At 42.3% G+C, this 23,529-nt stretch overlaps 3 protein-coding genes across 11 annotated transcripts in view; 1 reads left to right on the top strand and 2 right to left on the bottom strand.

The window, feature by feature from the left end:
- Positions 1-830: 830 nt before the first annotated feature.
- On the bottom strand, positions 831-22,660 carry LOC134221038 (uncharacterized). The gene is made up of 3 exons (XM_062700216.1): positions 22,537-22,660; positions 6,765-6,932; positions 831-1,073 (listed from the first exon to the last, which is right to left on the bottom strand). The coding sequence occupies exons 1-3, from the start codon at positions 22,658-22,660 to the stop codon at positions 1,009-1,011; spliced, it is 357 nt and encodes a 118-aa protein (XP_062556200.1). The 3' UTR covers positions 831-1,008.
- LOC134221035 (U4/U6 small nuclear ribonucleoprotein Prp31) lies at positions 3,808-6,203 on the top strand. Its single transcript, XM_062700214.1, has 5 exons — positions 3,808-4,347; positions 4,491-4,695; positions 5,054-5,308; positions 5,379-5,742; positions 5,803-6,203. Exons 1-5 carry the CDS (start codon positions 3,975-3,977, stop codon positions 6,139-6,141), a joined length of 1,536 nt encoding a protein of 511 aa, XP_062556198.1. The 5' UTR covers positions 3,808-3,974; the 3' UTR covers positions 6,142-6,203.
- Positions 22,661-22,669: 9 nt separating the features above from the next.
- The window catches only part of LOC134221032 (kinase D-interacting substrate of 220 kDa-like), an 83,077-nt gene continuing 82,217 nt past the window's right edge, over positions 22,670-23,529 (bottom strand). For all 9 annotated transcript variants that reach the window (XM_062700212.1, XM_062700206.1, XM_062700207.1 and 6 more), the window contains one exon: positions 22,670-23,479. In XM_062700212.1, the coding sequence (XP_062556196.1) occupies positions 23,144-23,479 (336 nt within the window). In that variant the 3' untranslated portion in view covers positions 22,670-23,143. The remainder of the gene's footprint in view (positions 23,480-23,529) is intronic.

The raw sequence follows: 23,529 nt of genomic DNA, 5'->3' as shown, positions 1-23,529 counted from the left end.
ATGCACTGCTCAAGCTGCTCTACCATTATAGCCAAGAGCATTTTCAATGTCACCGTGATGTTTTTCTTCGCTACAGCTTCGGGAATAAGATATTAAGCTCCTTGGTCGATCACAGTTGTGGATACTCCATCGCCATACGTCACGATACCCACGGTACGGAACCAATGGCCAGCCAGGAGGAACAATCTCGCATATCAAGCTTACGCTGTTACAAATACAAACTACTGGTTTCTCCGGTGTAATTAATTATCGATTCATCCTGGCGATGACGGACCAATAGCGCTGTAAAAATTAATCTATTTTAGTTTAAGCTGCTGGCGAACTTCTATCAACATCGTCAAGATTTGTTATATTTAAGATAATTGACTTCACCAAACTGGAATGGATGTTTTGCCTTACCTTTTCTTGTTGGTTAATAATAAAAGATTCGATGAGATGTGTAAGACTGCAAGCTCCATCACTGCCTTACACAAATGAAATGCATTTATTATAATAAACTGTATAGATTCAGATAGATTACACCTGATATTTTCCTGATTCAATGCTCGGAAATGTTCCAGCAGCTTCCAGCGCCATGTTTTTTTTTCTCATATCCGCTTCGAATCGAAAGTATAAGTTTTTTCTTATACATTTTTGCCATTAGGAAAAACTTATACTTTTTATTGTCAAATAAAATATAATATATCAACACGCTAAATGCTTTATATTCAAATATGATATGAACATTATTGGACGAGTAATAAAGTTCATGCTTGTATACATAATAATGAATATATATCTAATTTAATAGATAAAACAAATGCTTTTTTTTACGTGCAGCAAATAATACGGCACATTTAGAAACATTTGTCTTCCAGTGCTGGCTTGATATGTTCCGGGACCTCGAATTCCGCTCCACAAATAAACTGTTCGAATCCTGTGCAATTTTCCACTTCTACAAAACAGCGTGATCTGCTGTTCCGAAATGATTCGTGCTGGCGACAAGAGGAAGATGGCAGCTTGCTGGAATCAATTGCTAGAGGCTGTGGTTTTGCAACTTCGTTCGTCCTTTCCACTTGCAGATTGATGCGGTCCTTAGGAAGTAGGGAAAAGAAATTCACTTGTCATAAGACGAGTTAATACAATCCCATTGAATTCCACCACGAGCTCGAGATTCCCAAATTGGACGCATAGTCAAATCACTCGCAATCCATTTCTCAAGCCAACACTACCACATGTGTATAGTACACGTTCACATTGGAGGAGCGTGAGTATTTAGAATGTCTGGCGGCTGTACACATTCTTCATCAGCAACTGTACTGATAAAGTGAGGTTGTGTAAGCTATTTGCCAGTCGGTCGTCAAGCTCAGACCCGACCGCATTGCGTAGGCAAGAGCACGCAACTCAGGTTCAGTTCAATCAAAGTCAATTGCCTATTTCCGGGGATTAAACCACCCGACTTGGACATTAATTTACAATGTTATGGAAACTCATATGTGAATATGTACGTTATGTGGAAGATATTGATTTGAAAAATGTATTGGAGGTAACCACTTTCCCTTCGATGGAACTCGAACCCATGACCCTTCAGTACAATATTTATTTTGAACTACCCCATTTGATTGGCTTTGCATCGGACAGTCAGCAAACTCGATAGTCAACTATAAAAATACAGTATCCCCCCGCTTATCCGGACCTCGCTAATCCGACGACTCGTTAGTCCGGATCTCGCTAATTCGGAATTTTCCGGATTAAAAAGTATCAACACCCTGATCAACACCCATTTAAACACATTATGCTGTCAGTTTTCAAATTTGTGCTGTGATTTTGTTTTGATTCATTTGTATGGATTTGACAGTCGGATTAACGAGAGAAACCTCGATAGTCCGGCCATACATTTGTCGGATCAGCGGGGGTATACTGTAGTTTGTTTTCATCATCGTCTCAAAGCATTTGATAGTGCGAAGTTCATAAACGGGGTGCGAAGCTACACTGAGAAAAATTCCATGGTAACGGTTACTATTTTGTAGACTACGCCATGTTTTTAAAACAACCACAAATTTTCAGTTAAATTAACCACGCATTCGGACAAATTCACCACTGATTCAGTTCATGCAACAACATTCCACCAGGACCACAGTTGATTTTTACTGCGCGCATGGTAAAATCAAACGGGTTTGTTATCTGCTGAAAATCGTCGGTGCGTATTCTTAAATTAACCCTCGGAATGGTAGTTTCGACCGCAACATTTTTTTGCGTGTAGGATTATCACACAGAAAAAAAAAAATCCGTGGTAAAAACTAGAAATACTACAATAAGAGATCGGCGAAGACGCCATCTTGTTTCCAATCGAACTGTCAAAAGCGGTTCCAATTCGACTTGTTTACTTTTTGCATCCATAAGAAGCAAGCAAAAAGTTCAAGGGATGCCGGTATTATTTTCACGATTTCATGCATTTTCATACGTTGCCATTTCGACAGTTTTTCACTCCGCCGGTCTCTGGTTATAGGGTGGCTAGTAAAAACTACTATTTTGTAGACTACGCTCTGTTTTTAAAACTACCATGAAATTTCAATTAATTTTACCATGGTTTCAGAGAAATTCACCACTGTTTCAGTTCATTTGACAACATTCCGCATGGGCCACAGTTGATTTTTACTGCGCGCATGGTAAAAACAAGCGGGTTTGTTATCTGCTGAAAATCGTCGGTGCATATTCTTAAAATCTGAGACGAGACCTGCAAAGACGGCTTTCTTTTTCCTTGTTTTGACACTTGTTCTTCTTTTCATCACAGTTGATCATCAATTCTCAACTGTTTCCTTGAGTGTTTCACCTAAATCCCGGGTAGAATCTTCTGAGCACAATAAACGTGTTTGCAATTTACGAATTTGTAAACTTATTTTTATAAAGATTTTCCTATCGGAAATAAAACATGTATTTATAACTGTTCAATAATAATCTGTCCGGTTATTGTAGAATACTTTTCAAAGTGAAAAAGTACTCGTAAAATAAAATCATTCGGAATACTTTTCGAGGGATACCAATACTTTCACACAAAAAGGTGCTGGTTGCATCTGACAATTCGTGACAGCGCTTGCTGGTTGCAGATGAAGTTACATTTTTTCCTCTTTGCAAGTCCCGTCCCAGCGTAAAATAACCCTCGGAATGGTAGTTTCGACTGCAATATTTTTTTGCGTGCACAGCTAAACAATTGTGTAAAGAGCAATATTTACCCCGGTTTTTTTTTTCAATCGGGTCCAATTTCCGGTTTTTCCCGACTGGATGCATACTATAGATAGTAGAATCTATAGATGAGCGAAAGCATGGGTGAGTCGATTTTTTTGCCCGTGCATACGCGCATATGACGTCACAGCCCTTAACGCTTTCATTGAAATCGTGACGTCATGCTCGTTTGGAGACACGTTTGACAGTTCGTTTGGAGACAGAGGATTTATCTTCGCTCATCTATATATTCCACTACAGTATACCCCCGCTGATCCGACAAATGTATGGCCGGACTATCGGGGTTTCTCTCGTTAATCCGACTGTCAAATCCATACAAATGAACAAAAACAAAATCACAGCACAAATTTGAAAACTGACAGCATAATGTATTTAAATGGGTGTTGATACTTTTTAATCTGGAAAATTCCGAATTAGCGAGATCCGGACTAACGAGTCGTCGGACTAGCGAGGTCCGGATAAGCGGGGGGATACTGTATCTATAATGCATACCCTCTAGTTATACCCATATTTTGTGTTGTTTCACGTTAGCGTATAATAATAGTTGTTCACATCTCACAATAATGACAGCCAGCCATATGTGCACAGGATTTTTCCTCCTTTTTCCGCCCTTTCCCACCCCACCCAACCAAGAACGCGATAAAATTATTTTTGTTTGTGTTTAACCTGACGAAGGATTGAATATTGGTAAACGTTAAACGTTTCGAAACAGTTCTCACAGTTTGTGAAAAATATAACATTATTCCACTGAAATGTCGCTTGCCGATGAACTCTTGGCTGATTTGGAGGACGATAATGAGGAGACAGAGGAACTGCAAGAAACCATTAAACAGGAGGCCCCCGATGACACCGAAGATGGTCGCCAATTATCCGGCAGTGAAGAGGAAACCATCATCATGGACGTAAAAGATGAACCGATGGAAGTGGACGTAAATGTAGCATCCATACGGGAAATTTGTAAACTGCGGGACTCCGCTCGTCTGTCCAATGTGCTTACACAGATAGCAAAGTTCGTGAAAAATCCTCGTAAAACATCTGAAATGATTGGCAACGTTGAATCGGATCCTGAGTACCAGCTGATCGTCGAAGCCAATAACATAGCTGTGGATGTCGACAGCGAAATCTGTACGTGCTTATTTTATCATACTTCTTATCTACATACGAAACACTAAAGTTATACATGAATAAGTTTTGGCCTTTTATCAATATTATGCCAATAGCTGCTGTTGGCTGATCGAATGGAATGATCATTTCTTTTATTTTTGTAGCTATCATACACAAATTTGTAAAGGATAAATATCAGAAACGCTTTCCTGAGCTCGATTCTCTCATTATGGTGGAAATGGATTACATTCGCAGCGTCAGAGAACTGGGAAATGATTTGGACCAAGCGAAGAATAATGAACGACTTCAGGAGATTTTGACACAAGCAACTATTATGATTGTTTCTGTAACAGCTTCTACAACACAGGGGTAAAGTATTTTAGAATTCTTAACTTTTATCTTTTGTTAGTTAAGTAATCAGTTATTTTTGCCACCCAATTGAAACTTAAAGCTACATTCCTTGATATAGAGTATCTTGATATGTATCGTCACGGCATGCAATTAATATCCGTTCGATAGGCCATTCCGCAAAATTTCATACCGCGAAATGCCGCACTCCGGTTTCCGGCTCAAATTGCGGAATTCAAAAAATTAACGCTAATTTTAAAAGACTTTTATCTCTCATTTAAGACGCAGAATAAGCACGATTCAGAATATTATCACATGACGATTGTTATCAAGTACTTTATATTCATTAAACATTAATTCATGATTTTTTTTTGTGCAGAAGCCGCTTGGAGCAACATGAGCTACAACAAATATACGAAGCATGTGACATGGCCACAGAACTTAGCGATTTTAAAACGAAAATCTTCGAGTATGTCGAAAGTCGCATGACATTTATCGCACCCAATTTGTCCATGATAGTTGGTGCATCTACTGCTGCCAAGCTGGTGGGTCTTGCAGGTGGTCTCACCAGATTGTCCAAAATGCCGGCTTGTAATGTACTCGTTTTGGGAGCACAGAAAAAAACTCTGTCAGGGTAGGTCTGCGGAATGTGCATTTCGATAAGTACATCAACTTTAATTCAAAATTTGTTTTTACTTCTTTAGATTTTCGAAAGTAGCTATGCTGCCCCACACTGGATATGTTTATTACTCGGATATCGTCCAGGACACGCCACCGGATATGCGCAGAAAAGCAGCTCGGTTGGTAGCCTCGAAAAGCACTTTGGCCGCTCGAGTCGATGCTTGCCATGAATGCCACATGGGCGAGATCGGTCAACGGTTTCGCGAGGATATTGAGAAGAAGCTGGATAAATTGCAAGAACCTCCACCGGTGAAGTTTATCAAGCCACTTCCGAAGCCAATCGAAGGTGGCAAGAAAAAACGCGGTGGAAGGCGGGTGCGTAAAATGAAAGAACGTTACGCAATAACGGAATTCCGAAAACAAGCCAACCGGATGAACTTTGGAGATGTAAGTTGTATTTAAATATCTTTAATTTTTTACAATTTTAAAGCGCCTGCTTTTCTACAGATTGATGAAGATGCCTATCAAGAGGATTTGGGATACACGCGTGGAACTATAGGCAAAACAGGCACCGGTAGGATACGCTTGCCGCAGATCGATGAGAAGACCAAGGTTCGAATCAGCAAAACACTCCAGAAGAATCTTCAAAAGCAACAGCAGGTGTGGGGCGGAAGCACCACTGTTAAGAAGCAAGTTTCTGGTACGGCATCTAGCGTGGCATTTACCCCGCTGCAGGGATTGGAAATCGTCAACCCACAGGCGGCAGAGAAACCGGCCAGCGAAAGCACGGCGAAGTATTTCTCGAACACTTCCGGTTTTCTATCGGTCGGAAAGCGTACGACATAAGGCAGTTGGGATATTGTTTAGTTACTGTTGAAAATGTGGTAATAAAAAATAATAAAAAACAATTTTATTTACTTTTCAATTGGAAACACTCTTTTCAAAATAAGCATTGGAAATTATTAGATATTCTAAATAGTTTGGTGGGATTGTCCGTTTAATTTTCTGCATGTGCCCTATGTGAGCTGCTGACCGTCAGGATCATTGAAACTATACTGCCTTCGTACTGAAATCAAAGCAACGGAAAATCTATGGGTTATTTATTCAATGCAGTTTGAGATATGTTGATATGTTTCTTTGTGTTGGCATAAAGAAAAGACGCGTTATTTTTTTACGAAATAGTTTAGGCATAATATCTGGGCCGAAAAAATAAATACCTATGTAAATATGTAACAATTTAATGCTGATTGGAGAAAAGTGCCAAATAAATAGCGATCGTACCTACTTTTTTAGATCGTAGGGCTTCAACCGCGTAACAAATACAATTCATTATTTTTTTTTCTTTATTTGAGAGGTTTTCAGCCCTTGGCTGGCTTACCTCTTATTCATTAATTTCGTGCGTAACCTAAACTTAGATGTGTTTGGATATTTTTCCATCACAATAGGTAGGTATGAGGCGCATAACTTACCAGATTTCCGCGCAAGATTCTCGTTCAAAATCTCGATAAATGTTGGCGATAGGTTGCTCTCTCTTTCGCACATAGTGACTCGCTTGTCGCCTTTCCTTATGCTACCCGTTGGTTTCAGGATGGAAGTCATCTGCTTTGGTGATGGAATCGGCGAACTTCGAATCGATACTGGAATTAAGCCAATAAACGGCATTTAGTACAAATTAGGTTGACAATGAGTTTCGACATCTCCCCTTCTCGATATTGAAGGAAGACCATCGAGTTAGGGAGGTATTGAGATATGGCAATCATTTTTTTTTTCAAAATTTAAAAACTTTTCTTAGCATGTAGAAATATGACCGAATAGTTAACATTTGTTTCCTGATTAAGTGAAGTGAGATGTTCGAGGTGAATAGTAGGATGCGGGGACTGAAAGGTGAGAACTGAGAAGTGAAAGATTAAATGTTTGAATGGAGTTACTGTTAGAAGTGAGTACAAGTAAGAAGTGAGTAGTAGTCTCTACTCATTCTCATTTTTCATTTCATATTTGTCACTTCTCACTTAGTACTTCTCTCTTCTCACTTTTCCGTTCTTTTTTCTCACTTCTCGCTTGTCACTTGTCACTTTTCATTACTCATTTCTCACTTCTCTATTCTCATTTTTACTTCTCACTTTCCATTGCTCATTTTTCACTTTTCACTTCGTACTTCACACTTCTCGCTTATTGTTACTTCTCACTTTTCATTATTTACTTCTCATTTCTCTCTTGCATTTCTCACTACTCACCAATCATTTAACACTTTTTCCTTCTCACTTTTTACTTTACACTTTTCATTTCTCTCTTTTCACTTCGCTCTTCTAGCTTATCACTTCGCACTTCTCCCTTCCCACTTCTGACGTCTCACGTCTTATTTCTTATGAGATGTGAGAAATATCTCATTCCTCACTTCTCGCTGTGCACTTCATGTAATTCTCACTTCTCATTTCTCATTACTTACTTTTCACAACTCGCATTTTTTTCCTAAAATATTCGGCTATACAGTATTCGGCCTTTTGGCTAAATGGCGTTCGGCCAAACGATATTGGATCAAGTGGCACCGAACTGTTTGGTACTTCTTCTCATAGCTCGCATGATCATCTCATCAAAAAGAAAGCAATGAAAATGAATTTGATTTTTTTCTTTTTCTAAATAGTGATTTTTTCAGCAGTGTATGTTAGCAAAAAGAAGCGACGAGATTGGTGCTGTATTTCTTTGTTTTGCGATGTGATGAATATATGTTCAGTGAGATGGAAAAAGGAACAGTTCCCCTGCCTATATCATACATATGAACTGTAAAAAATCATCTTCATCTTCATATTGGCATTACATCCCCACACACACCCCCCCGCCAAAGCGACCGTGTGCCGCTCAAAGCGCACAAGCCCAAGTCATGGTGTTAGGTGGGACGCTAAACAGCCCTGACACGACGGCCCTCCGACGAGACAGGAGGTTTGCGCAGGCCCAATAAGCCGCCTTTAAAAACAACTATTACGAACGACATAGAAGATAATACGACTCGATACAATCGGCAACGACCTAGGCGACGAATAAAGGATCACGATTGGAAGCTTGGAACATGGAACTGCAAGTCGCTAGGCTTCGCAGGTTGCGATAGGATAATCTACGATGAATTACATCCCCGCAACTTCGATGTCGTAGCGCTGCAGGAAATCTGCTGGACAGGACAGAAAGTGTGGAAAGGCGGGCATCGAGCGGCTACCTTCTACCAAAGCTGTGGCACCACCAACAAGCTGGGAACCGGCTTCATAGTGCTGGGAAAGATGCGCCAACGCGTGATTGGGTGGCAGCCAATCAACGCAAGGATGTGCAAGCTGAGGATAAAAGGCCGTTTCTTCAACTATAGCATCATCAACGTGCACTGCCCACACGAAGGGAGATCCGACAACGAGAAAGAAGCGTTCTATGCGCAGCTGGAGCAGACATACGATGGATGCCCACTGCGGGACGTCAAAATCGTCATCGGTGACATGAACGCTCAGGTAGGAAGGGAGGAAATGTATAGACCGGTCATCGGACCGGATAGTCTGCATAACGTATCGAACGACAACGGCCAACGATGCATAAACTTTGCAGCCTCCCGCGGAATGGTAGTCCGAAGCACTTTCTTCCCCCGTAAGAATATCCACAAGGCCACATGGAAATCACCTAATCAAGTAACGGAAAACCAAATCGACCACGTTCTAATCGACGGTAAATTCTTCTCCGACATCACGAACGTACGCACTTACCGCAGTGCGAATATTGAATCCGACCACTACCTCGTCGCAGTATGTCTGCGCTCAAAACTCTCGACGGTGATCAACACGCGTCGGAGTCGTCCGCCGCGGCTTAACATTGGGCGGCTACAAGACGGTAGACTAGCCCAAGACTACGCGCAGCAGCTGGAAGTGGCACTCCCAACGGAAGAGCAGCTAGGTGCAGCATCTCTTGAAGATGGCTGGAGAGATATTCGATCCGCCATTGGAAGCACCGCAACCGCTGCACTAGGCACGGTGGCTCCGGATCAGAGAAACGACTGGTATGACGGCGAATGTGAGCAGTTAGTTGAGGAGAAGAATGCAGCATGGGCGAGATTGCTGCAACACCGCACGAGGGCGAACGAGGCACGATACAAACGGGCGCGGAACAGACAAAACTCGATTTTCCGGAGGAAAAAGCGCCAGCAGGAAGATCGAGACCGTGAAGAGACGGAGGAACTGTACCGCGCTAATAACACACGAAAGTTCTATGAGAAGTTGAACCGTTCACGTAAGGGCCACGTGCCACAGCCCGATATGTGTAAGGACATAAACGGGAACCTTCTTACGAACGAGCGTGAGGTGATCCAAAGGTGGAGGCAGCACTACGAAGAGCACCTGAATAGCGATATGGCAGACAACGGTGGCGGTATGGTAATGAACCTAGGAGCACGCGCGCAGGACATGCGACTTCCGGCTCCGAATCTCCAGGAAATCCAGGAGGAGATCGGCCGGCTGAAAAACAACAAAGCCCCTGGAGTTGACCAACTACCAGGAGAGCTGTTTAAACACGGTGGTGAAGCACTGGCTAGAGCGCTGCATTGGGTGATTACCAAGGTTTGGGAGGATGAGGTTCTGCCGCAGGAGTGGATGGAAGGTGTCGTGTGTCCCATCTACAAAAAGGGCGATAAGCTGGATTGTAGCAACTACCGCGCAATCACATTGCTGAACGCCGCCTACAAGGTACTCTCCCAAATTTTATGCCGTCGACTAACACCAATTGCAAGAGAGTTCGTGGGGCAGTACCAGGCGGGATTTATGGGTGAACGCTCTACCACAGACCAGGTGTTCGCCATACGTCAGGTATTGCAGAAATGCCGCGAATACAACGTGCCCACACATCATCTATTTATCGACTTCAAAGCCGCATATGATACAATCGATCGGGACCAGCTATGGCAGCTAATGCACGAAAACGGATTTCCGGATAAACTGATACGGTTGATCAAGGCGACGATGGATCGGGTGATGTGCGTAGTTAGAGTTTCAGGGGCATTCTCGAGTCCCTTCGAAACCCGTAGAGGGTTACAGCAAGGTGATGGTCTTTCGTGTCTGCTATTCAACATCGCTTTGGAGGGAGTAATACGAAGGGCAGGGATTGACACGAGTGGTACGATTTTCACGAAGTCCGTCCAGTTATTTGGTTTCGCCGACGACATTGATATCATGGCACGTAACTTTGAGAAGATGGAGGAAGCCTACATCAGACTGAAAAGCGAAGCTAAACGGATTGGACTAGTCATCAACACGTCGAAGACGAAGTACATGATAGGAAGAGGCTCAAGAGAGGTCAATGTGAGCCACCCACCACGAGTCTTTCACTGGTGAAAGTCAGTCACTGGTGACCGCCGATAACGATACCAGCAGAGAAATTCGGAGACGCATAGTGGCTGGAAATCGTACGTACTTTGGACTCCGCAAGACGCTTCGATCGAATAGAGTTCGCCGCCGTACCAAACTGACTATCTACAAAACGCTTATAAGACCGGTAGTTCTCTACGGACACGAGACCTGGACGATGCTCGTGGAGGATCAACGCGCACTGGGAGTTTTCGAAAGGAAAGTGTTGCGTACCATCTATGGTGGGTTGCAGATGGCGGACGGTACGTGGAGGAGGCGAATGAACCACGAGTTGCATCAGCTGTTGGGAGAACCATCCATCGTTCACACCGCGAAAATCGGAAGACTGCGGTGGGCCGGGCACGTAGCCAGAATGTCGGACAGTAATCCGGTGAAAATGGTTCTCGACAACGATCCGACGGGAACAAGAAGGCGAGGTGCACAGCGGGCAAGGTGGATCGATCAGGTGGAGGACGACTTGCGGACCCTCCGCAGACTGCGTGGTTGGCGAAGTGCAGCCATGAACCGAGCTGAATGGAGAAGTCTTTTATGTGCAGCACAGGCCACTCCAGCCTTAGTCTGATGATAAATAAATAAAACATTCCCACACTGGAACAGAGCCGCCTCGCAGCTTAGTGTTCATTAAGCACTTCCACAGTTATTAACTGCGAGGTTTCTAGGCCAGGTTACCATTTTTGCATTCGTATATCATGAGGCTAGCACGATGATACTTTTATGCCCAGGGAAGTCGAGACAATTTCCAATCCGAAAATTGCCTAGACCGGCACCGGGAATCGAACCCAGCCACCCTCAGCATGGCCTTGCTTTGTAGCCGCGCGTCTTACCGCACGACTAAGGAGGGCCCTGTAAAAATTACTTCGAGTTGAATAATATCGAGTTCGGGAGGCACCGACTTAAGGCTGGTGAGGAAGCAGACCATTGCGAGTTGTGGTGCCTGCCTATGATGTGGTGGGGTTTGACAGTGGGCTCTGGTAAACTTCTATAAAAAGCTACATGTATGCGCAAGTTGACTCCGCCAAAAGGAACCGTGTACCGCTCAAAGCTCAAGCCCAAGTCCTGGTGTTAGGTGGGACGCTAAATATACCTGACACGACACGACGACGGCCCTCCGACAAGACAGGAGATTTGCGCAGGCCCAATAAGCCGCCTTTAAAAACAACAATTACGAATGACATAGAAGATAATACGACTCGATACAATCGGCCACGACGGCCCACGATGCATAAACTTTGCAGTCTCCCGCGGAATGGTAGTCCGAAGCAAGAAGGCCACATGGAAATAACCTAATCAAGAAACGATAAACCAAATCGACCACGTTCTAATCGACGGCACTTTTTTTCAAGTTCCTTTATTTGCTAGGCTCAGGCGTGTATAACACTTTACGGAGCCATGGTTCTTTGTGATATATACAATCAATATCAATTAATTTTTGAGTTAGGAAGAGACGATAAATTTTTCTCCGACATCACGAACGTCCGCACTTACCGCAGTGCTAATATTGAATCCGACCACTACCTCGTTGCAGTATGTCTGCGCTCAAAACGCTCGACGGTGTACAACACGCGTCGGAGTCATCCGCCGCGGCTACAAGATGGTAGACTAGCCCAAGACTACGCGCAGCAGCTGGAAGTGGCACTCCCAACGAAAGAGCAGCTATGCGCAGCGTTTCTTGAAGATGGCTGGAGAGATATCTGCCACTGGAAACACCGAACTGCTGCACTAGGCACTGCGCCCCGGATCAGAGAAACGACTGGTATGACGGCGAATGTGAGAAGTTAGTTGAGGAGAAGAATGCAGCATGGGCGCGATTGCTGCAACACCGCACGGGGGCGAACGAGGCACGATACAAACGGGCGCGGAACAGATAAAACTCGATTTTTCGGAGGAACAAGCGCCAGCAGGAAGATCGAGACCGTGAAGAGACGAAAGTTCTATGAGAAGTTCAACCGTTCACGTAAGGGCCACGTGCCACAGCCCGATATGTGTAAGTGTAAGGACATAAACGGGAACCTTCTTACGAACGAGCGTGATGTGATTCAAAGGTGACCACAAAGGTGCCAGCACTACGAAGAGCACCTGAATGACGATGTGGTAGACAACGGAGGCGGTATGGTAATGAACTTGAGAGCACGCGCGTAGGACATACGACTTCTGGCTCAGAATCTCCAGGAAATCCAAGAGGAGATCAACCGGCTGAAAACAACAAAGCCCCTGAGTTGATCAACTACCATTTAAATACGGTGGTGAGGCACTGACTAGATCGCTGCACTGGATAATTACCAAAGTTTGGGATTGCCGCAGGAGTGGATGGAAGGTGTCACGTGCCCCTACAAAAACGGCGATAAGCTGGATTGTAGCAACTACTGTTCAATCGCATTGCTGAACGCCACCTAAAATGTACTCCCCCCAATTGTATGCCGCCGACTAATACCAATCGCAAGGGAGTTCGTGGGGCAGCACCAGGCAGCTAATGCACGAAAACGAATTTCCGGAAAAACTGATACGGTTGATCAAGGCGACGATGGATCGGGTGATGTGCGTATTTCGAGTTTCAGGGGCATTCTCGAGTCCCTTCAAAACGCGCAGAGGGTTACGGCAAGGTGATGGTCTTTCGTGTCTGCTATTCAACATCGCTTTGGAGGGAGCAATACGAAGGGCAGGGATTGACACAAGTGGTATGATTTTCACGAAGTCCGTCCAGTTATTTGGTTTCGCCGACAACATTGATATTATGGCACATACTTTGGACTCCGCAAAACGCTCCGATCGAATAGAGTTCGCCGCCGTACCAAACTAACTATCTACAAAACGCTTATTAGACCGGTAGACTTATTAGACTCTACGGACACGATACCTGGACGATGGTCGTGGAAGACCAACGTGCACTGGGAGTTTTCGAAAGGAAAGTGCTGCGTGGTGGGGTGCAGATGACGGATGGTACGTGGAGGAGGCCAATGTTTCTGATTATAACCCCCTGCTGGTCTTCCTTGCCTAATCACCATCCACCAAGCACGTCAGAGTATACCCTCCTTAACAACTACAAAACCCTTCCTCCGTTCAAATTCACCACTTGTACATCGAGCAGACGGAGAAGCCAAGAGTTGAACTGCGAAACCCAGCAGGGAATTGGAAGCAGGTATGGCTCAATATTGGGACTAAAAGGCTCAACGCAGTATGTGGTACCTGTTGGCCAACGAAAAGGTCGAACACAGACAGCTCAGCCATACCATTCGACGAGTGGATACTGAGCAGTACGCTCCCTGTAACTGCTGCATTACAGAAACATTAAAACACTAATTCAGTGAGTGCCATTAGGTGACGAGAGCGTGGGCGCACATGCAAAGTATGCTCACATCCATTTTGAATGAACGTAGGCTTTCTTTTGAACAATTGATACACCTAGAACTGTACAACATGAACAGAACACAGAAAACATTCATTCTTAAACATTTCATAAATTATGTTAATTTTGTAAATAGTTGTGAGAACTGTGAAGAACAGTTCAATAGGTAGATTTGGCTTCACTCTTTGCGCAACTCTATATATAATAGAATCTGGATGAGGCGAATGAACCACGAGTTACATCAGCTGTTGGGAGAACCATCCATCGTTCACACCGCGAAAATCGGAAGACTGCGATGGGCCGGGTACGGAGCCAGAATATCGGACAGTAATCGGGTGAAAATGGTTCTCGACAACGATCCGACGGGAACAAGAAGGCGAGGTGTACAGAGAGTAAGATCCATCTTGGAGGTGGAGGACTATTTGCGGACCCTCCGCAGACTGCGTGGTTTGCGACGTGCAGCCATGGACCGAGCTGAGTGGAGAAGACTTTTTTGTACTGCACAGGCTACTCCGGCCTCATATTAAAGTATGTTATGTTTATTGAAATTGTTTACATTTAGCATCACAGCATCACTCTTTCCAAACTATCATAAGTTTTTTTTTTAATTCTCTCATTTAAAAGCTAACTCTTGGGGGTCTCCAGTAGCCTTGCGAGCAAAGGCGTTAGATTGCCAATGCGGAAATGGCGAATTCGATTCTCGGTCCGTCTATGATGTTTTCGGGTTGGAAACTTTCTCGAAACTCTGGGCACAGTGTATCCATTGTACTTGCTACACAAGATCAGGGCATCGATTTTTCTTGGATGCGCATGCGAAACAAACAACGAAAGAGAACCAACGACAAAGCTTGGTTTTTGTCGGAGATATTAACGACAAAGATCCGAAATGTTTTGTCTGCATTATCTCTACAGCAAATCTCGGTTTTAAGCTATCATAGTTTCTGCTTTTATGGAAATATTCGAGAATCTATGATTACAAATTTAGCATCGTATTCTCGGAAATATCAGAGCATGCAAGCCAACTGATTCTTGTCATATTGTGTTTGGGTTCTGACAAAGGCTTGTTGCGTTTGTTAGTAACAAACTCTGTTGACGACAAAAGGTATATTGTTGTGGTTGCGAGGATGCATCCTTCGTGCAGCTGCGTGTTGTTATGCAACGTACACACCAGTCAAGCAGTTTGACGAACAATGATTCCACCCCCAAGAAAACGCTTCGATTGCCGCTTTGTTTGAACGTGTGTGAAGTTGTTCGAACAACCATTTGACAGTTGGCGGCTCGGTTGGAAAAAATTAAAACGGTTTGATTTTGGATTGAGATATCGGAGGCGGAGTCAAGGTTCGCCGGACATGTTTGAGCATTTGTGGTGAAGTTGTACAAACCCCCATATATTTTTTGATGGTGCTGGTGCTTGGTGGTGTTGGTCCTCAAGTTGGCGCTTCGGTTGTTCGTGTGTGATATTGTTGCTCGAATAAATTGATTGTTCGTGCCGCTTAGGGGTTCCATTTTTCCCGGGAATCAACTTCCCGGGAAACGGGAAATAAAATATTAACTTCCCGGGATTTCCCGGGATCCCGGGAAATAAAACTATCATGCGAAACTCAAAATTGTCGTCAAATATGACTTGAAAAAATAACTTGGGATAAAAATATACATTCGACCTAAAAGGATTGATGCTTGCTAACATTGTCCTCAAATAATTAATGAATTGTTGAAAAGTCTGAAAATGCTTTCTGTTCAGTTCAAAAAGCGGTCACTATTTCTGCAAAACGTTTGCCATGTCATAAGTATCACTTGGCGAAGATTTAGCATCTGCTCTCGTTCAAGATTAAAATAAGCTGTGTCCGATATGTGCTACATTTCCATAATGTTCACATTCATCGTTGGAGGAAAAGACGGCTTTGAAAGGATTTGCTCTATTATTGCCGGAGAGTTTCTAGCATCAACCATTCTGAAACTTGAACATATATATTTTTGCCTTTCTCGTACAACTAAGTTGTACCGAAAGGCTATCATTTCACTCCAAAAACGAACTTTTTATAGAAGCCTCTGAGACCCATAGTATTATATACCAATCGACACAGCTCGACGAGCTGAGCACATGTCTGTCTGTCCGTGTGTATGTGTGTGCACAAAAGCTATAAAAAAACATTAGACAACTTTTCGTGTAAAAATCCTTAACCGATTTTCTCGCAACAAGTTTCATTCGACAGGGGACAAAACCTTGTTGATCACTATTGAATTTTATAACGATCGGTCATTGCGTTTAAAAGTTATGAAGAAAATGGTACATCGGACCATATAAACCCCATATAAGGTTGGTGTCTTAACTAAATGCGAGAAAGGCACCACCAACGCTAGGTGGATTAATCTGGGTTTTTATACCTACTGACAACTAACAATGGTCAAGGTTGATTGTGGGCTTCGTGGCCGTGCGGTTAGCGACGTCAATCGTCTAAACGCATGTACTGTGGAGTGTGGGTTCGATTCCCGCCCCGGTAAGGAGAAAACTTTTCGTAAAGCGGGGTGGTTTTGGACATAAGCCCCCCCCCCCCCCAGAGACAAAATTTGTTCAGAAAAATATTCAGAAAACTCCCCCCAGACCAATTTTCTGGCTACGCCACTGGGTGGAGTCAATGTTGGTCAAACTGCTTGACCGTGTGTACGTTCCATTAGGCGTTGCTCGAATATTTATTGCCTGCACAAGATACATACTCATGCAATGGCGGGTGTATAAAAGCTTTTAATTAATAACTGACTAAATGCAAATATTTAGAATACTTGTTGAATGAAGTTGAAAAGCAGCCCAAGTTTCAGTTGGAATGAGCCATCGTGGAAGAAGAAGAATTAAAGGGTCACTCACCGATTTCAGCTGTACAGAGCCGCCATCTTGCGTATTATCTTTACATTAACTTTTTAAACAATAATTTTTCTATGATAACGTTTTTCCGACGAAGTGCCGATATATTTTACTGAACCTGCATTCTGGGAACATCAGAACATACTTTTTTTATTTGACTCTCCTTTTGCCTTGATCGCCGTCGTTTATTTGTCACTTCATTGTAGTCGGATGTCTGTCCAGTCCAGTCACTTTTGTTGTGATTTTAAGTTCTTCAACATTGGATCGTCTAGTTACGGAAGACGGTGTCTCTTTTTCCAGAGTCTATATATAGAGTTGCGCAAAGAGGATCTGCTTACCCTGATGCTGAATGATGCTCATGTTATTATGATGGCAACTTGTATTTTTGTTCAACCCTCCAAGTGACTTCATGGGAGTGTTCACTTCTAAGGCTTTCAAATTCGAAAATCAGGCTTCCTACAGAGGGCGAAGAAGTTAGTTTCTTGTTGCTACTTTATTAGGGGGTATATTGAAGTGTTTTTACGCTGCTTCTAAAACAAACCTAATATATTTTACTTCTTGTGTTTTAATTTGCCATAATAATCATTAGGCGATAACAATACTTCCGCCTTACCAACTAGCATTTGTTTACTTTGCTCGATAGGTAGACGGTTTGACAGTTCAATAGGTAGATTTGGCTTCACTCTTTGCGCAACTCTATATAATTGACTCTGTCTTTTTCCTTATCCATTGGCACGAAGTCTGTTTGGCTAAACAACTCGTCGCATGGAAGTGGAGCTATTGGGTTACTCTGGCTTCATTGCATGTTGAAGTTGTAGTTTTCTGATATTTTCCTGATAGGATTTGCGCATTTACGGCAAAATTTGGGCTGCGTAGGGTACTTTACCATTACATCGTTGGTGATTGTGATGAAACAGGGTATACCACGCAACAAATTCATCATTAGTACTCGAACACCGTTTGCTTACTTACTTATACTTATGGGTCATGTACATCTCCGGTGGAGCAAAGGGCCGAATTGAAAGTTCTCCTTCCTTAGCGATGTCCAGCTATCGCTTTAACCTGTTGCCAGGTTAGGTTTCGGTCGACTTCTTCTGTTTCTTTATCGAGGCTTATCCATCAAGAGCCTCTGGGTCTGCCTCTGTTGCGATGTCCCGCTGGGTTCCAGTCTAATGCTTGCTCACAGATTTCGTTTTCGCCTCTACGTAAGTTGTGGCCGACCCAACCACACACAAATCTCTTAAATTGAGGTGAACGTGCCCCTGGAGCCGACCTTCTGAAGGTGTGGCCGACCCAACTTCACTTCCGATCCAGAATTTCTGTTGCTATAGGCCTCTGGTGACAACGACGATGGAGCTCTATTCAATTGTGAGGCCACCCGACCGAAATTATGTACCGCAGGCACCTGTTGATGAACACAAGCACTTTCGAATGTTTTTGTTTGCTAGAACATATAAGATTATTTTTTTACGTGCATGTACGTACACGTAAAAAAAGTTATGGTAAAACACCTATTCGAAAATATCAATACACTTCATTATGCCACCTAATGAATGATCCCAGTGGCGTAGCCACGGGGGTGGTTTTGGGGTTAAACCCCCCCCCCTCCAGAGACAAAATTTTTGGAAGAATTTTTTTTTTCGAAAAAAAAAAATGTTCAGAAAACCCCCCCCCAGACCAATTTTCTGGCTACGCCACTGAATGATCCCATACCAAAAAGCTAATAAATAACATTGGGCCTCCATATACAGATGTGCTCGACTTGCGGTTAGCGGCAGTATAAGTTTTGAATGTATGTGCCTAATGCAATGTATAAGTTTTTTCTTATACATATCATTAAGCGCCTGCTTTGGCAAAAAAGTATTAGAAATCTGAATAACAAATAAATAACAAATAACATTTTTTTTTTTACGTAGAGATGTCCTTCTGCGATTGATTTCATGCTGAATGCAAAGAATATCACTGAAATTTTAAACTAAAAATATAAATTTTAATTTTCCCCTCATCGATTTTTCTTCTAACACCTTGTAAACAAGCTCTGTGAACTATTAAAATATGTGAGGTTAAGTTGAGAGTTTGCATTGGTCTATATACCGTCGTCGGGGCTGACAATTGATCAATTGGGTATAAATTTTGAAAACTGTACAATAGCATATAAACAAAAAAGCATATGGAGACCAGGGATTGAACTTATCGTTTCATTATCATTTAGTATTCAGCCAATAACTCATTCAACTCATAAGTGTTATTATCATTTAGTGTTAAGTTAAGTGTTATTATCATTTAGTATATCAAATTATACTAGCGTTTCCCGCGGTGAATATTAGACATAGAGCAATGTACCCTTAGACAAAGTTGTAGAGGGGAATCAGCGCTAGAAGTCCGCCATACAACACCGCCGCCTCTGGAATGAGTTATTGGCTGAATACTAAATGATAATGAAATGATAAGTTCAATCCCTGATGGAGACTAGACTGGCCCAGCTTAGTATGGGGAGAAAAAAATGTTGTCGAATTCCACGAGGCACCCCCCAGAATTGTGTCTTTGGGTGAGAAAATCAATCTCTGAAAATTTCAGCTCAATCGCTTGTTGCATAAGCTGGCGCATTTGATTTGAAGTTTGTATGGGGATTTCAGCCAAAATGTATAGGAAAATACACCTCCGTCACTCATTCGATCTGGGAATTGGTTCTGATTGCGCGATTGACCTCAGAATTGCAAAATCGGCAGAAAATATATGTGCAGCGTTGAACTATGCCCGAAAGTAATTCAATTTTTAATGTTTCCGGGAAACCCCCCATTTGAATCGATGTTGTATCATTGCATTTCTTTATAAGTAGGTTGTGCAGATGGCAGTCTGTTGTCATAGGGCTATATTTGAATTATACTTTTTAGTACACTATATAGTATTCTTCTAATCTCTACTATCGTTTTACAAGGGCTTGGACGCATCAATAACCTGTCAGGCTATTTATTGATCAGTCATTGCATTGTGTACTTCCATCAATTCGCAAGTTAGGAAATAATATAAGACCATTTTTTTAAAGCAAGCGATTCTCTACAGAACTCTGCAGAGGTCCAAGCAAAGCCTGACGAATCTGATTTAAAAGTACTCAGGCGAAATGAAACCAGAGGAGGCCTGCGAATTTTTAAGAACTTGGATAATATTCACGATTTGGAAAATGGTGTCATTATCACTACGTATGAGACAATGGATGGGTATTGCTAAGCTTATACAACACGGCAGACTCGACACGTTGTTCATTTGACGGATGAGCGTCAAGCGAAGATAACATGCACTAGACATCCTAGAAGAGGCCGTAGCCGCGTAGGCCGCGTACCCGATGGCGTTTTGCCATCTATAGTGAGCATTACAACATCGTATGTGCTATCCATCGTAGGATTCGTTTGGAGTCTCAAGGATCAAGTTCAGTCAGACAATTTACTGCAACTGAGTAATCACGAACGAACTCTCAATGGATATAAGAACAGCTAGGAATTTTGAAGCGAAAGTAATGGAACAAAAACTAGCCTACCAAAAAGTTATTGGAATGCATAATAGGACAAAGGAGGAATACTGAATGGTTTGAATAGGATGGCTGCAATAGTGAGAGTCATTGAGCATGGTACAAAACTAGACGCAACTGATGGTCGGGAAATAAAAAAAAACCTCTCGTTCAACCGACGATATTCGGATTTCTGAATATCACCCCAACAATTGAAAGGCAGTCTGATCCTTTCTCACAAAAAGAAAGGTCGAACAATCCACAAGGATTTTCTGTGTGGCAGCTAATATTGGCGAGAATGGTCAAAATGTGGCATTCCCAACCTAGACCTCAATCCTTCAGCTTCAGCAGCAAGTTAACATACCACCGGACAACAGCGCGCATAAAAAAGATTACTGCGAGACACTCGAGGATGCAGATGAACCATATTTGCACCAACCTCAGAAAAAAAGCCATACAAAGCGGCAGGAACCCCAAGATTCCAGTCCTCAGGGAGAAGCCGGAAATGTCGGACCCTATCATCGCAATTTTTGTCTATTTTATTAGTGTTTTTGAATTTTTTTTCTTTCAAATTTTATTCTTGTGCGCATTTTATTTATATGCGCAATCATTTCAATGTGGTAATTTTAATTCAAATAACTGACGAAGCCCTTGGTTGACTCACAAGACGGTCCTTCTGGTCCGGCCTTCCTCTTAATTAAAATTGCTAAATCCTTTTAATTTCTTTCCTCATTGGCGTTGAACCTAAAATTATAAATTTCAAAACACCTAAATAAAGACAGCTTCGATCAGCTATCAGTTCCGTCCCGACAGTTGCAGGTGTGAATATTACTGCGTTTGATCCGACTTTATCGTCGACACTCTATACAGCGCCAGTAATCATAATTGTAATTCCGCGATTAGCGGCACAAAAGTTCTAAGCAATAAAATAAATAGCTCTCGGTATTTCGGTAATCCAGAAATGCAATATGATCGATCTGACAATTCGACAGACTTTCTATGTGTCCACTTAAACCAACATCCATACGACTATTGAAAGATTATTTAAATACTATGTGTTTGGATCTCGAGGGGTTGCCCATTTTGCAAACACCCAAATAAATGACATGTTGACTTAATCCTAAAATTAAATTGAGGGAAATCGCGATTTTCGCGACAATATTTGACGGAACCGCGATTTTCGCGACTGGAAGTGTAAATCCGCGACAAATCCGTGAAATTCGCGAAATCCGCGACTGTCGTATCGTAACAGCCCTGGTTGGACTAATTTCCCTCCCCAAATCCTAAATTGACTGTGAGGACGTGGCCGGCATCGTTATTTGTCTTAATTATTGAAACTCCAAATCATGTACAGTGAGAATGGTTTTCTAATTCCAGGAAAACTATTCATTTGGTGAGCTGTGCAAATTTGTTGTTTCTCGGCCAATCACGACTTGCAACTACGATGTGTACAGTCAATCAAGCTAAAGCTAAGCTGCATAACTCTTCATTTTGGTCTGTATATGTCATGATGATCCAGCCTCTGTTTGCTAGGAGGACATTACTAGACTTTAACCTTTTTCTTCCCACGACTTTTTTGGAAGTTTTCAATAGAAAAGAATCACCTTAGAGAAAAAATGTTTAAAAAAAGTTGTTTTGCATATCTACAATTAGAGGAAAACGAATAAGAATGTTTTTGATTGTAAATCAATAGTTACTTGATTCCAATAGTTTTGCTATCTTAACACAAAATTATTTCTATAACTAGTGTAACGAAACCATAAAGATGTGCCGCCAAATATTGCTTTTTGTTGTTGAGAAACAGTTCGATAAAAGTTGGAAAGTGCAAAAGTTGATGGTGCTCTACAGCTACCATGAAAAAAAGAGGGTTAAAAGCAAATAAATTAAAAAAATAAAAATAAAATAGGAAATAATTTATAACAAAAAAATCACTCAAAACACAGCCCACCGAGTGGTAAAACAGTATCAAAACCAGTAACGTTTCCTCTCGCACTCGTGTCTTAGTGATGCACCCCTGTGCTGAAAGCCACACTCTCCATATCTATATGTACATATTATGACAAACACAGAAAAACCATCTTCTTACCTGACACTTCAATCCAAGTTCCAACTTTTCAGAGATACAAATCAAGCACAAATTACTTACATATTTTTGGAGTAGACATGTGGCGATTCCATTTTAGTAGACGATTACAAATCACAACTTCAGCAATAAAACAATGTGCAGAAACACCATCAAGCAGGTAAATTGTGATCTCAATAAAGAACATGTTGTTACATCAATTTGCATCGTAAATACGTTTTTATTAGATGCACGCCAGGCTCGTATCACACTAGGATTTTAAATTTAATTCCGTAGTCTAAACCATTCAGTATCAATGGCATCTAATGGAGGAATGGTTACTCTTGTTTAGGACTCTAGAAACCTAGGGGGAAAATTACGAAAACATCTAATAGATTTTCCGATTCGGTTGTGCTGGCAAAAATACTGGTGTGGAATTTCAATGCACGTCTAATCGTTCGAGATTATTGTACTATTTTTCGAATTGTATAGTTTACTATTTGGCATGATGATATTTATAACCGGTGTGAAGGCGACGCCATGCCACATTTCCGAATATTCTTATTAGTTTCCTAGAAAACAAAAGCAGATCACATCTCGTATAACTATTAGATATTTGTCGCATCTTCGATCGTGTATTCAATCAAATAAAATTGTACTAACGAATAAGAAATAAATGTTACTAATACGCTTAAACTTTTGTATCATCAACGTTCGAGGGAGGATGCGACATGATAACAACACTGGATAGCGACTCATCATGCAAGCTGTGAGACCTGAGGTGAGAACGTTGCTGGAATGAATCATCGCCACTGGTGGCTGACATGTGAGCTAGTAAGTTGGGGTTAGTGAAATTATAGCTAAGCCTCGGCGGTGAACCAATTTCCGAGCTCTCGCGGATAGGTGCTAAGTACTGGGAAAACATCTCACCACTCGGGCTGGGCCGCTCGCTGCCAACTACATCTTCGAAGGCGTCTTCGTTTAGGGTTTGCAAGGCACCACAGATCATTTGCTCCTCTAACGTTACCTGGAATGTGATTAGACAATTGTGTTACCGTTAATAATTGAAATCAGAAA

Source organism: Armigeres subalbatus, chromosome 3 (genome assembly GCF_024139115.2).
Source record: "Armigeres subalbatus isolate Guangzhou_Male chromosome 3, GZ_Asu_2, whole genome shotgun sequence".
Lineage (NCBI taxonomy): Eukaryota > Metazoa > Arthropoda > Insecta > Diptera > Culicidae > Armigeres > Armigeres subalbatus.
The sequence above is the reverse complement of the archived record's forward strand: the minus strand, read 5'-3'. Positions and strand labels throughout refer to the sequence as shown.